An 18,224-nucleotide genomic window follows, 5' to 3' on the forward strand; every position below is an offset into this window, starting at 1 on the left:
AATGATTCAGAGGAGAACTGGGTGAAAGTGTTGTGGTCAGATGAGACCAAAATCGAGCTCTTTGGCATCAACTCAACTCGCCGTGTTTGGAGGAGGAGGCCTATGACCCCAAGAACACCATCCCCACCGTCAAACATGGAGGTGGAAACATTATGCTTTGGGGTGTTTTTCTGCTAAGGGGACAGGACAACTTCACAGCATTCAAAGGGACGATGGACGGGGCCATGTACCGTCAAATCTTGGGTGAGAACCTCCTTCCCTCAGCCAGGGCATTGAAAATGGGTCTTGGATGGGTATTCCAGCATGACAATGACCCAAAACACACGCCCAAGGCAACAAAGGAGTGGCTCAAGAAGAAGCACATTAAGGTCCTGAAGTGGCCTAGTCAGTCTCCAGACCTTAATCCCATAGAAAATCTGTGGAGGGAGCTGTAGGTTCGAGTTGCCAAACGTCAGCCTCGAAACCTTAATGACTTGGAGAAGATCTGCAAAGAGGAGTGGGACAAAATCCCTCCTGAGATGTGTGCAAACCTGGTGGCCAACTACAAGAAGCGTCTGACCTCTGTGATTGCCAACAAGGGTTTTGCCACCAAGTACTAAGTCATGTTTTGCAGAGGGGTCAAATATTTATTTCCCTCATTAAAATGCAAATCAATTTGTAACATTTTTGACATGCGTTTTTCTGGATTTTTTTGTTGTTATTCTGTCTCTCACTGTTCAAATAAACTTACCATTAAAATGATAGATTGATCATTTGATTGTCAGTGGGCAAACGTAAAAAATCAGCAGGGGATCAAATACTTTTTTCCCCTCACTGTATTGCTTGAATACAAGGATTCTGAATGATGAAACTAGTAAACAGCAGCTATATGGAGTACAGTCAGAATAGTATAAGAGATAAATAGGCGAAGTAGAGGCTGTATTTGGATAATAATACTTTGATAACAACACAATCAAAGTGGGATATTCAAGAGATAATTGTGACTTGGCATCCTCACGACTGCTCCCATAAAAGATGAATGGGCGTATTTGCAGCGATGTGTTGAAGGACAGTGGAGAGATTACACATCAAGCATCTATCCTAAAATGTCTCTTATCTATAATCCATATTTAAAACTCTCATCCTGCTACACCTGCTTGGTCATACATTATTAACGCAACGTGTCTCGGTCCAATGAGCTGGTTCCTCTCCTCCACTCTCTCTGCTTCGTCTCTCTCCTTCTCTCTCTCCCAGTCTCTCTCTCTCCCTCCATTTAATCCATTGGTAAATTACGTTTCTAAATGGGAAACGTAATTACACCACGTTTTTGAGCATTTTGAATAATAAATTATGATAAAATTAGTGCCATTATATTCCTTATTTTTATGAATTATGAAGGGTTCTGTGATATTTTTAAATGGAAAAAAAATAGTTAATGTCTGAATAGCTCTATGCTTCAGTAGGCCTTTAACAAGGGCACTATGATGGATTTGTGTAATAAAATGCTTTAACCAAAGGAGTCTTCAAACATCCTCAACCTTCTCTCATTTCCCCTTATCCTCTACTACCCCATTCATATTTCACCGAAATTCACACAGAACAATTTGTGATTAGGCATGTAAATAAAAATGAGAATTCTATATTTCTTTCTCCTTTCTTTCTCTCAGTCATTTACATTTATATTGAATTAGCGGCAGTGGAGAGAGAGTGAGGTGCAGAGGGAAGGAAAGCGGAGTGATTATAATGTGAGATTACAGACAGATTGCACAACCATTATGTTGTGTAATTACATAGGGAGAGAAGAGAAGAAAAGGGCCCTGATACCCAGATGGCAGGATCCATTTCATTTAGAAAAGGTCTCTGCTACCTCTCAACGCTCCTGTAAATATTATATAGACCAAGCAGCCATTTTTATAGGTCACAATTTATGAGAGACAAATATTAAACACAGCATTCAGTGGGATGGATTGTTGGCCCCATTGTACAATTTATGGCTGCATCGTTATCTCAGTTTTATGGGTTAATTTGACTGTATCGATCTCTTGTAATGCATGTACTATTACTCATGAAGCACATAGGGGGGTAATAGAATGAATAAAATAAATATCCGACAGCTTTATATAAGATCATGCTGTCCCTTATGTTCTATATAATGACAATATGGCCAATGCATAGGAACTGCAAAGTCAAAACTAATTAAATGAGTTGGTGTTAAATCCTGTAATAAATGACATGTAGAAATGTGTGAAGGTCTATGACATTTATTATAGCCTAGGTAGGCTATAGCCGATGACAGCATACAAAAATAATTTCGCTTTACTTACTATAAATAATTAAAGTCAATACACTTAGAGAGGCTAAACAAACCAAAGGAAATAGTTAAGCTGGAAAGAAACAAATGCTCACACAAACATAACTTATTGTTGTGTTTTCAACATTTTGTGTAAAAACAGTAGTTCTTGTTTTTTTCTACAGAGATATGTGCAAATGTGTTTCTCATCAATCCTAATTATCTTATTATCCTTTACACTTTATCTACAACATACTGATATAGACACATGATAAACCATTTATCTCTGAAAAAGATTTGACAATGGCTCTACCTATTGACCTAGCTCAGTTACTACCATCTTGTGCTTGTGTCTGTCATTGCCATCTATAAACTTTATTTTCTCTTTTTTCTTTTTGGACAGTATTTATGATAGACTATAATTATTATGAACTGATATGCAATCGTTTTGTAGTTGGAGGCTAAATTGTTATGACTTCTGAAAAATAAGCTTTTTAGGAAAATTAGGCTTTTATTTTGAAAAGAGGTGAGGTGTCACGTCACACAGGAAGTAGTCCTCCACTCCAGGTCAATGTTTATTTACATCAGAGAGGTGAAGTTGAAAGCTAATTTATAACTTCAGCGTCTTGGGCTACAGTTTTTATTTTTCACATTGCACAGGCCTTTGAGTTACTAACATAAGCACAGTTTATATACGTACCTGATTGTGTCGCGAGCCATGAGTGCCATACTCCCTCGTATCGAGCTGCTATCGTCCAGAGTTGTACGAATCCTGGGATGCAACCCTGGTCCAATGACACTACAAGGAACCAATACATATTTAGTTGGAACGGGGAAAAGGTATGAACGGGGAAAAGGTATTTTCGTTTTGTGGAAATGTATTCCACACCTGTGCTATTCGCGCATTTCCCGTCTTGGGCAGCATCGGCACATGCGCGCCTATCCAGGTGCAGTTGAAGGTCTAATGTAGTACAATTGTATTGAGAGAGTGTTATGGATATGGAACTACACAAAAGTATCAAACCGCATCAATGAAATACAGACCATTCTTGTTTTAAGGCGAGTGTTGATAGACACAGGAGAGCCTGCCGTCCCTGAGTACATCAACAGTCTCAAACAAGCCTTGAGCCAGTTCAACACTGCCATCCAGGAGATAATTGTCACCCATTGGCATCACGACCATACAGGTGGAGTGACAGACATCTGCAGGGACATCACTGGAGGTGAGTGACACATGGATGAGTCAGCCACAGATTGACAGCTTCAGAGGCCTATTAGGTCTGGTCCAGGGTGTTATGTGCTTTTTGCTGACGCTGACTCCGAAAGCCACACATCCCTTGTCCAGAGCTAGAAGCCTATGTGCTTTTATTTCTCCATGCAGGTTCTGAGTTACAAGTCAGCAAACTCCCTCGCTCTCCCCCAACTGACGAAAGAATAGGACCAAATAAGACGTACACTTACCTGAAACATGGAGACGTCATAGAAACTGAGGGGGCCACACTGAGGTGAGTGTGACGTTACTGTGTAAATAGTGTAGTGCCAGTGTTTTACTTGGGCAGCAGCTCACCGGAGCTGAGTACCGGCACCTCCATTTTTCTACTGCTAGAGCTCCTGCACCTCTTATAGAATGTTAGCTCAAAAGTATTGTGGAGCTCCTGCACCTAAATTTGAACAGTACCGGCACCTATTTCAGTCCAAGTCAAGCACTGTGAAGTGCATAAGCTTTATTATGGCTGTATGTACAGTAAGGGAAAAAAGTATTTGATCCCCTGCTGATTTTGTACGTTTGCCCACTGACAAAGACATGATCAGTCTATAATTTTAATGTTAGGTTTATTTGAACAGTGAGAGACAGAATAACAACAAAAAAATCCAGAAAAACACATGTCAAAAATGTTATAAATTGATTTGCATTTTAATGAGGGAAATAAGTATTTGACCCCTCTGCAAAACATTACTTAGTACTTGGTGGCAAAACCCTTGTTGGCAATCACAGAGGTCAGACGTTTCTTGTAGTTGGCCACCAGGTTTGCACACATCTCAGGAGGGATTTTGTTCCACTCCTCTTTGCAGATGTTCTCCAAGTCATTAAGGTTTTCGAGGCTGACGTTTGGCAACTCGAACCTTCAGCTCCCCTCCACAGATTTTCTATGGGATTAAGGTCTGGAGACTGGCTAGGCCACTCCAGGACCTTAATGTGATTCTTCTTGAGCCACTCCTTTGTTGCCTTGGCCATGTGTTTTGGGTCATTGTCATGCTGGAATACCCATCCACAACCCATTTTCAATGCCCTGGCTGAGGGAAGGAGGTTCTCACCCAAGATTTGACGGTACATGGCCCCGTCCATCGTCCCTTTGATGCGGTGAAGTTGTCCTGTCCCCTTAGCAGAAAAACACCCCCAAAGCATAATGTTTCCACCTCCATGTTTGACGGTGGGGATGGTGTTCTTGGGTTCATAGGCAGCATTCCTCCTCCTCCAAACACGGCGAGTTGAGTTGATGCCAAAGAGCTCGATTTTGGTCTCATCTGACCACAACACTTTCACCCAGTTATCCTCTGAATCATTCAGATGTTCATTGGCAAACTTCAGACGGGCCTGTATATGTGCTTTCTTGAGCAGGGGGACCTTGCGGGCCCTGCAGGATTTCAGTCCTTCACGGCGTAGTGTGTTACCAATTGTTTTCTTGGTGACTATGGTCCCAGCTGCCTTGAGATCATTGACAAGGTCCTACCGTGTAGTTCTGGGCTGATTCCTCACCGTTCTCATGATCATTGCAACTCCACGAGGTGAGATCTTGCATGGAGCCCCAGGCCGAGGGAGATTGACAGTTATTTTGTGTTTCTTCCATTTGCGAATAATCACACCAACTGTTGTCACCTTCTCACCAAGCTGCTTGGCGATGGTCTTGTAGCCCATTCCAGCCTTGTGTAGGTCTACAATCTTGTCCCTGACATCCTTGTAGAGCTCTTTGGTCTTGGCCATGGTGGAGAGTTTGGAATCTGATTGATTGATTGCTTCTGTGGACAGGTGTCTTTTATACAGGTAACAAGCTGAGATTAGGAGCACTCCCTTTAAGAGTGTGCTCCTAATCTCAGCTCATTACCTGTATAAAAGACACCTGGGAGCCAGAAATCTTTCTGATTGAGAGAGGGTCAAATACTTATTTCCATCATTAAAATGCAAATCAATTTATAACATTTTTGACATGCGTTTTTCTGGATTTTGTTATTCTGTCTCTCACTGTTCAAATAAACCTACCATTAAAATTATAGACTGATCATTTCTTTGTCAATGGGCAAACGTACAAAATCAGCAGGGGATCAAATACTTTTTTCCCTCACTGTAAGTATGTGTGTGTGTGTGTGTGTGTGTGCGCGGCTGCAGAGTCCTGTTCACCCCAGGACACACAGATGACCACATGGCCCTTGTTTTGGAAGAAGAGAAGGCCATCTTCTCAGGAGACTGTATTTTGGGGGAGGGAACGGCCTTGTTTGAAGATCTCTATGACTATATGAAATCTCTGCAAATCCTGCTGGACTCACAAGCTGACCTAATATACCCAGGTTTGTTATTGAGCTCTAAAACACATTGCATCCCGAATGGCACCCTATTCCCTATTTAGTGCACTACTTTTGTCCATAGGACCTGGTCAAAAGTAGTGCACTAAATAGTGAATAGGGTGTCATTAAAGCAGACAGTGTGTCATTAAATGCACAGTGGACAAAAATGAATGGATGTCTGAAGAAACATGACATCATGATTTGAGAGGCTCTATTCTTCAGATTACTAGTTCACATTTACTACTGTAGTTCATATTTCAGCTATGCATAGGACTTGATACAAAAACATCTACATTACTTTCTTCCCAAACTCATTTCTTTAGGTCACGGCCCTGTGGTCCAAGACGCTGGTTCTAAGATCCAGCATTACATCAGCCATAGAAACCTCAGAGAGCAACAGATCCTCAGTGTCCTCCAGGCAGCCGGAGGGAACACATTTTCATCTATGGAACTGGTCAAAGTCGTCTACAAGGTATGTACAGTCAGGTCCATAAGTATTTGGACAGTGACACAATATGCATAATTTTGGCTCTGTACGTCATCACAATGGATTTGAAAGGAAACAATCAAGATGTGCTTTAAGTGTAGACTTTCATCTTTAATTTAAGAGTTTTGTCAAAATTATTGTATGAACCGTGTAGGAATTACAACCATTTTTATACATAGCCCACCAATTTTAGGGGCTCAAAAGTAATTGGACAATCTAGCATAATCATAAATTAAATTGTGAGTTTTAATACTTGGTTGCAAATCCTTTGCAGTCAATGACTGCCTGAAGTCTGGAACCCATAGACATCACCAGATGCTGGGTTTCTTCCCTGGTGATGCTCTGCCAGGCCTTTACTGCAGCTGTCTTCAGTTCCTGCTTGTTCTTGGGGTGTTTTGCCTTCAGTTTTGCCTTCAGCAAGTGAAATGCATGCTCAATTGGATTCAGGTCAGGTGATTGACTTGGCCATTGCAGAACATTCCACTTCTTTGCCTTAAAAAAGGATTTGGTTGCTTTCGCAGTATGCTTCGGGTCATTATCCATCTGCTCTGTGAAGTGCCGTCCGATGAGTTTTGAAGCATTTGGCTGAATCTGAGCAGATAATATAGCCCTAAACACTTCAGAATTCATCCTGCTGCTTTTGTCAGCAGTCAAATCATCAATAAATACAAGGGAACCCGTTCCATTGGCAGCCATACATGCCCACGCCATAACACTACCTCCACCATGCTTCACAGACGAGGTGGTATGCTTCGGATCATGAGCAGTTCCTTCCCTTCTCCATACTCTTCTCTTTCCATCATTCTGGTACAAGTTGATCTTTGTCTCATCTGCCCATAGGATGTTGTTCCAGAACTGTACAGGCCTTTTTAGATGTTTTTTTGGCAAACTCTAATCTGGTCTTCCTGTTTTTGAGGCTTACCAATGGTTTACATCTTGTGGTAAACCCTCTGTATTTACTCTGGTGAAGTCTTCTCTTGATTGTTGACTTTGACACAGATACGCCTACCTCCTGGAGGGTGTTCTTGATCTGGCCAACTGTTGTGAAGGGGTTTTTCTTCACCAGGGAAGTAATTATTCTGTCATCCGCCACAGTTGTTTTCTGTGGTCTTCCAGGCCTTTTGGTGTTCCTGAGCTCACCAGTGCGTTCTTTCTTTTTAAGAATGTACCAAATAGTTGATTTGGCCACACCTAATGTTTTTGCTATCTCTCTGATGGGTTTGTTTAGATTTTTCAGCCTAATGATGGCTTGCTTCACTGGCAGTGACAGCTCTTTGGCCTTTATATTGAGGGTTAACAGCAACTGATTCCAAATGCAAATGCCACACTAGAAATCAACTCTAGACCTTTTATCTGCTTACTTGTAGATGAACTAATGAGGGAATAACACACACCTGGCCATGGAACAGCTGAGCAGCCAATTGTCCAATTACTTTTGGTCCCTTAAAAGGGGGACCACATACAGTTGGGGGAAAAAAGTATTTAGTCAGCCACCAATTGTGCATGTTCTCCCACTTAAAAAGATGAGAGGCCTGTAATTTTCATCATAGGTACACGTCAACTATGACAGACAAAATGAGAAAAACAAATCCAGAAAATGACATTGTAGGATTTGTAATGAATTTATTTGCAAATTATGGTGGATAAGTATTTGGTCAATAACAAAAGTTTCTCAATACTTTGTTATATACCCTTTGTTGGCAATGACACAGGTCAAACGTTTTCTGTAAGTCTTCACAAGGTTTTCACACACTGTTGCTGGTATTTTGGCCCATTCCTCCATGCAGATCTCCTCTAGAGCAGTGATGTTTTGGGGCTGTCGCTGGGCAACACGGACTTTCAACTCCCTCCAAAGATTTTCTATGGGGTTGAGATCTGGAGACTGGCTAGGCCACTCCAGGACCTTGAAATGCTTCTTACGAAGCCACTCCTTCGTTGCCCGGGCGGTGTGTTTGGGATCATTGTCATGCTGAAAGACCCAGCCACGTTTCATCTTCAATGCCCTTGCTGATGGAAGGAGGTTTTCACTCAAAAATCTCACGATACATGGCCCCATTCATTCTTTCCTTTACACGGATCAGTCGTCCTGGTCCCTTTGCAGAAAAACAGCCCCAAAGCATGATGTTTCCACCCCCATGCTTCACAGTAGGTATGGTGTTCTTTGGATGCAACTCAGCATTCTTTGTCCTCCAAACACGACGAGTTGAGTTTTTACCAAAAAGTTCTATTTTGGTTTCATCTGACCATATGACATTCTCCCAATCCTCTTCTGGATCATCCAAATGCACTCTAGCAAACTTCAGACGGGCCTGGACATGTACTGGCTTAAGCAGGGGGGACACGTCTGGCACTGCAGGATTTGAGTCCCTGGCGGCGTAGTGTGTTACTGATGGTAGGCTTTGTTACTTTGGTCCCAGCTCTCTGCAGGTCATTCACTAGGTCCCCCCGTGTGATTCTGGGATTTTTGCTCACCGTTCTTGTGATCATTTTGACCCCACGGGGTGAGATCTTGCGTGGAGCCCCAGATCGAGGGAGATTATCAGTGGTCTTGTATGTCTTCCATTTCCTAATAATTGCTCCCACAGTTGATTTCTTCAAACCAAGCTGCTTACCTATTGCAGATTCAGTCTTCCCAGCCTGGTGCAGGTCTACAATGTTGTTTCTGGTGTCCTTTGCCATCTCTTTGGTCTTGGCCATAGTGGAGTTTGGAGTGTGACTGTTTGAGGTTGTGGACAGGTGTCTTTTATACTGATAACAAGTTCAAACAGGTGCCATTAATACAGGTAACGAGTGGAGGACAGAGGAGCCTCTTAAAGAAGAAGTTACAGGTCTGTGAGAGCCAGAAATCTTGCTTGTTTGTAGGTGACCAAATACTTAATTTCCACCATAATTTGCAAATAAATTCATTAAAAATCCTACAATGTGATTTTCTGGAGAACATTTTTTCTCAATTTGTCTGTCATAGTTGACGTGTACCTATGATGAAAATGACAGGCCTCTCTCATCTTTTTAAGTGGGAGAACTTGCACAATTGGTGGCTGACTAAATACTTTTTCCCCCCACTGTATAAAAAGTGCTGTAATTCCTACACCGTTCACCCGATTTAGATGTAAATACCCTCAAATTAAAGCTGAAAGTCTGCACTTTCAGCTCATATTCATTATTTAATTTCAACTCCAATATGCTGTGGTAGACAGCTAAAATAATAATAACCTGGTCAATGTCCAAATATTTATGGGCCTGACTGTACATTATAACTTAAAGTTATGGGCCCGGTTGCATAAAACATCTTAAGTGTTTCCCTTAAGGGTTTACCGTAAGGAATAATTTCCCCTTACCTAAAGGAATTGTTCAAGGGCATTGCATAGAGCGCCTCAAAAATGTCCTTAGGTAAGGGCATACTTAAGGGGTTTTACGGGAGTTTTAAGGCATGTATGGCAGAAAGAGTATCTGGTTACCATGGAGATGGCATGGTTTACTGACTCTTCAAAGAGATCGCTTTCATTTTGTGAGATGGCAAAATAGAACTTCTACAATCAAGACAGGATAACCAAATTGCTTCAGAAGATAATAAACCACTTTTCTTGTAGTTACTTTTTTCTCAACTTGTTTATATTACTTTCTATTATGTCAAGCTAGTGTACAGAGTAGCAATAGCTAACTAGCCAGCTAGCTTTGTAGCCATGGATTTTGCACCTTCCATTGTTTAGCTAAGTAGCTAGCTGGTTGATGTTCAAACTTTTCTAACCAGAGCAGATGAAAGCAACATTCACATCCACAAATGCTGTTTACATTGATATCCATACTGAATGAAGCGGTTAAGGGACCTAGTGGGCACCCTTAACTTTTTCACTTAATTTAAGGGGGAAATTCACCTTAAAATGTTTTGTGCAACTGACTTAAAGTTAAGGAAATGTTAAGGGGAAAGTTAACTTAAGGTGTTTTATGCAACCAGGTCCTGATCCTCCTTTGGTTACATTTGGTAACATCCCTTGGTAACGTAAGGTTGATATATGGTATGTGTCGATGCTGACCAAAGAATGTTACGTCATTCAAAGCCAACTAACACTGCTTTGCCTATAGAATGATATGGGTTGGACGTTGCGTCACAATACTGTTTTGAATGTTTGTTTTAGGACTGATGAAGATTTTATCAAAAGTGCATTACTGTGGCTTCAAAACATGATGACATTTCTAAAGAAGGCAAATAATTAGTAGGAAAACCTAGATGCAGTATAACATTAGCTAGCTAGCTAAGATTGAGGGGAGATCTCCATATTTTATCTAGCTAACATTAGCATTGCTAGCTGTTTTTGAGAGCTATTTTTCTAGCATTTTTTTTTACTTCTGCTGCTACTATGATCTTTATTTTACTCTTATCTATCCGGATATCTAGTCACATTACCCTGCCTTCATGTACATATCTACCTCAAGGACCTCATACCTCTGCACATTGATCTGGTACTGGTACTCCCTGTATATAGTTCCATTGTTTCATGTTTTGTGTGGACCCCATGAAGGGCAGCTGCTGATTTTCGCAACAGCTAATGGGGATCCTAATAAAATACCAAATACCATTCTTGTGTATTTTATTTTATTCCTCGTGTTAGTTACTAGTTTATTTTTTTATATAATTTTTAAATGGGAAAGGTTCGTAAGCAAGCATTTCACTATAAAATCTACACCAGTTGTATTCGGGGGCATGTGATGGAAATAAAATTTGATTTGACGAACTTTGCTAGCTAATGACAACATTGTCATCTGTCAACATAATGATGATGGCAAAAATGTTTACTACTAAATACTCTGTGTACTTTAGCAATGTCATCATATTCCCAAGCCCCCATAGTGTAATTTAGACAACAGTCATTAGCCCCTGTTCTACTTTTGAGCATCAGTATGGGTGTCTGTAGAACGTTGACAACAATGGCAATGACGCGACCGAGTGACGGAGGTGCAACCCATGAATTTAGAGATCTTCATGGTTCCAACAGACCCGAAATTCCGAGATCCGACTCAGGACCCGAGCAGTTCCGTGTCCTAAACTCAGACTTTTGTCTCGGATCTGGGACGGGTCTGATTATAATTGCTACGGGTCTCGTGTATGTGCAATTAAAATTGAGTTACCGACTGGGCCCGATTGGACCCGTCCTCTGTTAATTTAATATGTGTGAGGTGATGAGAACTGCATTAGCTGAATTATCTGTGTCAGCCAAATGCAATAAAACGTGTAGCTTATGTCCGGCTGCTCACCTCACGTGCGCCTGCTTTTAAATATTAATATCATACAGTGGACACCTAGGCTTATGTGCATGCAATGCCCTAATGCATTTAGCGCTCAAATATCTGACAGCTGAACTGTGAGGTGGGCAATTATTGTTTTAGGAAAGTAAAAACCATTAAAACAAAAGGCGATAATGTTTTGAATATGCTACACATCGAAAGACAATTAATAGTTTTTTTGTAATTTGTTATAGGCTGTTTTTAAGGACATTTGGCCAATATCGCTTGTTTATTGATGGCGCTGGCAGCACCCAGTCGGTATCCTTTTCTCTCTTTCTACTCTCGGATCTGCATGGGTATCTCGGATCCGAACCAGCACGGATCTGCTTTGGTGTGTTTTTTCAAGGGCCTTTTCGGAACGGGTCTGACTGTCCTAGGGTCAATTCGGAACGGGTCTCCGTTTAAAAAATATATAATTTATGCATATCGGGTCGGGTGAGAACCTAGGAAGGGGTTCAACTTTTTGCACCCTCGAAGACCTCTGCCATGAATAATCTACTTTGTAACCCACTTTGTAAAATTTACTTTTCTGCAAAAGGAGACACCTGAACATCTGCATAGAGCAGCAGAGGTGAACCTTGTGCATCACCTAAAGAAACTGGAGAAGGAGGAGAAGATAACTGTTGGTATGTCTTAATTTCACTTACATTATGTTACACCATTCAGTTAATGTATTACCATTTTCAAGTAGTAAAACATTTTTAATTTACTATTTTTCTTTCAGCTAGTGATGATTCTTCTCACACCAACAAATGGAAGAGTAATTTGTGATAGATTATTTAATCAGGTTTATCTGTTGGAAAATTACATCCCTAACAAAGACCCATGCGATCTTGGATTCGAATGATTTACATTTACCTGTTGAATACACAACTGAGCTTGATTTGACGTGAAGTAAAGAGTATTTGCATGAATCTTACTTTGTCATTCTTTATAGCACTGAAATTATTTACTGTCTGTACTTTATGTCTGAAGACAGCCAAAGGAGTGATTTTAAAATGTGGCACATCAATGTAGGGAGCTGCAAATGCACTGGTGGGTACCACTCATTTATACCCCTCATTCATTGGCAGGTAGCCTCAAGTTTAGTGGGTTGGGCCAGTGGTTTGAAATCCCGGAGCCAACAAGTTAAAAAATCTTGCTGTGCCCTTGAGCAAGGCACTTAACCCCAATTGCTCCATTGGTGACCCTGGCCGTGACCCCAATTCCTGTGGCAGCTCAGGGGGAGTTGGGATATGCAAGAAACACATTTCCATTACAAACTTATACAAGTGTGTAACAGGACAAATATAAGCAGCCCCGCAATTATTATTATTGCTAATATGCTGACATTTGGTGCATTATGAGTTGAACTGCTTTCAGAATGTTACTGTGGGCAGCTTAACTCTGATAAACTAGGATAAAGCACCAAGATAAAGCACACATTTAAACCCTGTGAAGTGTTCTTATTGTTATTTTCTTATTGAGAAACCAAGATTTAACAGATTTTTATATTGAGAAACCCAGATCAAACTGTATGAATCTATAATGTTAAATGTACAGATGCCTTCTAATAAATACATTGTTTTTCAATATAGAACAAACCGGTACTGAAAGTTATCATTTTATCATTCATATCCATTCACTGCCTTTGCTGATTGTGCAATAATATATACAAACAATTATTTTGGGGCAATGATCAATGCTAATACCCAAAGCCACTGATTATACCAAGAAATCCTCACTAGGTGGCAGTGTTTATCAAGGAGAGGCAATAACTGAACTGTGGACAATGAGGAGGGGAGTAGAATGTCAGCCCATAATAGCATCGATTTTGTATTTAGGCCACAAGCAGAGAACCACTCAACAAAAGATATTGCCAATTGCTATCCACGGGTCTTTGCTCTTCAATATACAATACTGATTTGGGATTTTAAGAATGTAATAGGCAACTAAATACATGTTTTTGTTGCCTGGCCTCCGCCCTATGAACTGTCTGTAACTAGATCCCCTGAAATCCTTCTAAGTAAATATATTTACAGGGTATAAAAAAGGATATGAAATAGAGCTAAAAAGCTTGAAAGACAACGCATAACATTAGGCAGATATGGCTACATTAGTTTATCTTTCCATATGCGCAAAACCTTTCCCTTGCTCAAACAGTGTCAATTTAATGGAGGAACATTAAACATTTATTTTATCAACAGCAGGTGTGGCCAATTACTGAGTGTGGCTATGTGGCCACTATAGGCAGACATGGGTGAAGTAATTAGTGTAATCAGTTCTAGCCCATGGAGGGTTTAACAGAGGATATGATTTGTGAGCAGGTCAAACGTTTGAACATCTGCCTGAGACATTTTGACAGTGCCATAGAGGCAAAATCTTACTGTGTTTGTGTGGCGGCTTGTTAATTGACTTATCAAATACAAACCTGAATAATTTTTACTCAAATTAAAATGAATTTAGGCCTAAGTAAAAGGGTGTTTACTATTTAGTAGACTGGGCTACATTTTAAAGACTTCATACTGTCATGTTTAATTATTTTAGTAAACAAGGAAGAAATATGACAACCTATTGAAGTTAAAAATACAGTGTAAACATCCTCATTAGTTGTGGTTAACAAACTTTAACCGGGCATTCATTGCATTGTGTCTGGCTTTTAGCTACTATGGCTGGCTGCAGTGTCATCATTCTTGCCGTCTGTCCTGTGAGCAGTAAAGTCTATTGTGGTAATGAGTGCTGATGCCCTGCGCGTGTGGGGGAGGACTACTGGTAAGATAAACAAGCACCCAGTCATCGCAGAGGAACATGGCGGCAGAGCTGTTACATTGCCGTTTCCCGATTTCGAAGTTCCTCACATAGCAGTTTGCATTTATGGGATTTCAAGTTACGGTAAGTTGAGAGTAACTTACAATGGATGTGTTTTGTAGTGAAGAAGTATGTTTTTGTGCAGTTAGATAAAAGATATGGTCGGCTATTGAATCCGTAATGTCAGTTTAGTCTTAGCACTGGGAAGCGGCGTTGTCGCTTGTTATCTGAAGCGAGATATTTCTTTAGATGGTTCGGGGATGACTCCTACACTAGACCTAGTTTTGGTGTGAAGCGTTGCTAAGAATTCAATGACGTTGAACTTCAAATGTGTTTACGAAGTAATTTAAATCAAAATTGTTTTGGTTTGTAAGTGCATAGTCTGTGTGAGTTTCAGATAGAAAATTGGATTTCTATTTGGCAGATTCATTTGAAGATATTGAAAGACATGCCGATAGCGAACATGATGGTAAACTGCACATAGCTTGAGGTTTCTGCATCATGCAAAAGAGCTTATTGAAACCAAAAGAACAGCTGTGGTTGAAGAACCGAACGTCACTGTGGTTTACGAGTTCAAGTAGGAAATCCTCAGCAAGTTCGGCACCACATTTTCGATTGTTATTCAGTCTCATCAACTGTGTAACAATTATAAACGCATGGGATCTGAAAGGTGTAACATTGAGGTATGAGATCATTAAAACAAATGCACTTTAACTGTTCATCAACCTTTGACAGTGACGTCATATGGCGAACTTAATATAACAAGTGTTCCCACCATAGTTAGTTGTAAGTGACACAGTTCTTAAACAAAACTCGTTTGGCAATGAGATATTATAACCTAAGTGTTGATGGTTTGAGTGACTATCACCAGTAGTCACTCAACAGTTAAAACAAATATCTCAATCAGTCTTATTTTATTGCTTGCCTTGTGAGAATCTGTGTTACTGTGTATGAGTGAATAATTTTTTGAATTGCTAGTAAAAAGTGTGAGGAGCATGGAATAATGGCTCCAAAATCAAGTACAGTTAACATTGAGCAGGGCCAGTGGGCCACCAATAAATTGGCCTGAAGAAGGTTGACCAAATGGCAGGTGCATGTTATCTAAAGTGAAATCTCACCTAATTAGTCAAAGTGCAATTAGTTTAAATATAAAGATTGGGTGTAAAAAAACAGGATCTAGACTTGTTGGTAGAGAATAGTGAACTAGTGGTCTTTGTTGGCCCTTTAAATACTATTTGTTCTCTGCTGCCATATTACAGAGTAGTGTACTTTGAAAGGTATTGCATTACACAGCAGCATTTCTTGTTCTTTGTCTTTCCCTCTTTTCCTTATTAAATGCATGAATGTTACATGAAAACGGAACTTCGTTGACAACAAGCAACTTAATATAATTTTTAGTTTTAGAAAATATTGTTATTTTGAATATCTTATTTTGCTTATAATTTTAGAGCCTTTTTTAGCCCTATCATTTGCCATATTTAATAGGCTATGCTGAAGGCTTGGCGTGCTTCTAACACACAGTGCATTACAGTACACAGTAAGGGATTTAGAAGGGATGCCATTGCATTGCTGTACACATTAAGAGCCTGGATCTTAACATGAGTTTGGCAGCTTTCCCAAAGAGTGATCCTTCGGTTGCATTTACACAGGAAGCCCAATTCTGATATTTTTTTCACTACTTCGTCTTTTGACCAGTCACATCCGCTCTGAAAAAGCCCTGATGTGAAAAGATCTGAAGTGATTGGTCAAAAGACCAATTAGTGGAAAATATATTAGAATTTGGCTGCCTATGTAAATGCAGACATAGTGGCTTGGAATCAGCATACCATGTGAGCAATATAATAATGCCTGGACCAATGGCAGAGGAGCGGGATGAAGCTTGGGACTTGACAGGGTAGTTTTTCTCTAGCAGGTTTCTACAGGCTTAAAGGCCCAGTGCAGTCAAAATGCAGTTTTTCCTTTCCTAAAAGTATGAAAATGTATGTGTTATTCAATGATAGTTACTGGTTGAAAATACAAGCTACACAGGATCTTCTAATCAGCAGGGTTTGCATTGGTGGAGTTTCTGCTTGCCTGGTGACATCACCAGGCGGTAAGTTAGTTAATAGACCGATAACAAAGATAATTCCAAACCTCTCTGCCAATAGGCCTAACAGCTAGTTTTCTCCTCCCCACTCAGACCACTCCGACAGTCCTAGCAAAATTCGGGGGGACTTTTTAAAAGGATGTTCTACTCCAAAATGAATGCAAATAAAACTATGCTGACACCATTTAAAATATAATTTCTACCTCCCAGAAATGTGCCCAATAACAGGCTAGTGGTAAAATGATTTGTTTAAATTATTTTAATGTATTGGACCATGCATATAGCCTATGCATGGTCCATATTATCAGGTATGCTATTAGCAATAAGCATAATCACCTGTAGCACAACTGATGCAGCATAGTGGCTATAAATAAATAGGCTGAAGAATTGGGTTGCCCATCTGCATTTACCTTATTGGGCTAATCATCTAGATTCAAAATGTGATCTTTTAACTACACTGAACAAAAATATATACCCAACATGCAATCATTTCAAAGATTTTACTGAGTTACAGTTCATATAAGAAAATCAGGCAATTGAAATACATTCATTAGGCCCTAATCTATGGATTTCACATGACTGGGAATGCAGATATGCATCTGTTGGCCAAAGATACCTTAAAAAAAAAAAGTAGGGGTGGGGATCAGAACCAGTCAGTATCTGGTGTGACCACCATTTGCCTCATGCAACGCGACACATCTCCGTCGCCTAAAGTTGATCCGACTTGATTATGGCCTGTGGAATGTTGTCCCACTCCTCTTCAATGGCTGTGCGAAGTTGCTGGATATTAGTGGGAATTGGAACACGCTGTCGTACACGTTGATCCAGAGCATCCCAAACAGGCTCAATGGGTGACATGTCTCGTGAGTATGTAGGCCATAGAAGAACTGGGATATTTTCATCTTCCAGGAATTGTGTACAGATCCTTGCGTCAAGGTGCCGTGCATTATCATGCTGAAACATGAGGTGATGGCGGTGGATGAATGGCACGACAATGGGCCTCAGGATCTCATCACGGTATCTCTGTGCATTCAAGTTGCCATTGATTAAAATGCAATTGTGTTCGTTGTCTGTAGCTTATGCCTGCCCGTACCATAACCCCACCGCCAACACGGGGCACTCTGTTCACAACGTTGAAATCAGCAAACCGCTTGCCCACACAACGCCATATACGTTGTCTGCCATCTGCCCGGTACGGTTGAAACCTTGATTCATCCATGAAGAGCACACTTCTCCAGTGTGCTAGTGGCCATTGAAGGTGAGCATTTGCCCACTGAAGTCAGTTAAGACGCTGAACTGCAGTCAGTTCAAGACCCCGGTGAGGACGACGAGCACGCAAGTAAGCTTCCCTGAGACGGTTTCTGACAGTTTGTGCAGAAATCCTTTGGTTGTGCTAACCCAAAGTTTCATCAGCTGTCTGGGTGGATGGCCTCAGACGATCCTGCAGGTGAAGAAGCAGGATGTGGAAGTCCTGGGCTGGCATGGTTACATGTGGTCTGCGGTTGTGAGGCCGGTTGGACGTACTGCCAAATTCTCTAAAACGACGTTGAAGGCTGCTTATGGTAGAGAAATGAACATTCAATTCTCTGGCTTGTAAGTAAGCATTTCATGGTAAGGTCTACACCTGTTGTATTTGGCGCATGTGACCAATACAATTTGATTTGATATTGACATTCCTGCTGTCAGCATGCCAATTGCATGCTCCCTCAAAACTTGAGACATCTGTGGCATTGTGTTGTGACAACTGCACA

At 40.7% G+C, this 18,224-nt stretch overlaps 2 protein-coding genes across 4 annotated transcripts in view; both read left to right on the forward strand.

The window, feature by feature from the left end:
• The first annotated feature begins 2,823 nt into the window (after positions 1–2,823).
• On the forward strand, positions 2,824–12,514 carry LOC121535179 (endoribonuclease LACTB2). Its single transcript, XM_041841972.1, has 7 exons — positions 2,824–3,109; positions 3,329–3,492; positions 3,651–3,774; positions 5,655–5,833; positions 6,154–6,302; positions 12,139–12,226; positions 12,325–12,514. The coding sequence occupies exons 1-7, from the start codon at positions 2,988–2,990 to the stop codon at positions 12,369–12,371; spliced, it is 873 nt and encodes a 290-aa protein (XP_041697906.1). The 5' UTR covers positions 2,824–2,987; the 3' UTR covers positions 12,372–12,514.
• A 1,848-nt stretch (positions 12,515–14,362) lies between these two features.
• Positions 14,363–18,224, forward strand: part of LOC121535180 (nuclear receptor coactivator 2) — a 71,691-nt gene continuing 67,829 nt past the window's right edge. For all 3 annotated transcript variants that reach the window (XM_041841973.2, XM_041841977.2, XM_041841976.2), the window contains exon 1: positions 14,363–14,471. The gene's annotated coding sequence lies outside the window, so the exon portion shown is untranslated. The remainder of the gene's footprint in view (positions 14,472–18,224) is intronic.

Source organism: Coregonus clupeaformis, chromosome 21 (genome assembly GCF_020615455.1).
Source record: "Coregonus clupeaformis isolate EN_2021a chromosome 21, ASM2061545v1, whole genome shotgun sequence".
Taxonomy (NCBI): Eukaryota; Metazoa; Chordata; class Actinopteri; order Salmoniformes; family Salmonidae; genus Coregonus; species Coregonus clupeaformis.

Bases quoted from the DNA above. Each gene is read 5' to 3' on its own strand.
- LOC121535179 (XM_041841972.1), top strand. From the start codon at position 2,988: ATGAGTGCCATACTCCCTCGTATCGAGCTGCTATCGTCCAGAGTTGTA. The intron at 3,110-3,328 runs GTATGAACGGGG...TCTTGTTTTAAG, and splicing joins TTAGTTGGAACGGGGAAAAG to GCGAGTGTTGATAGACACAG. The intron at 5,834-6,153 runs GTTTGTTATTGA...TCATTTCTTTAG, and splicing joins AGCTGACCTAATATACCCAG to GTCACGGCCCTGTGGTCCAA.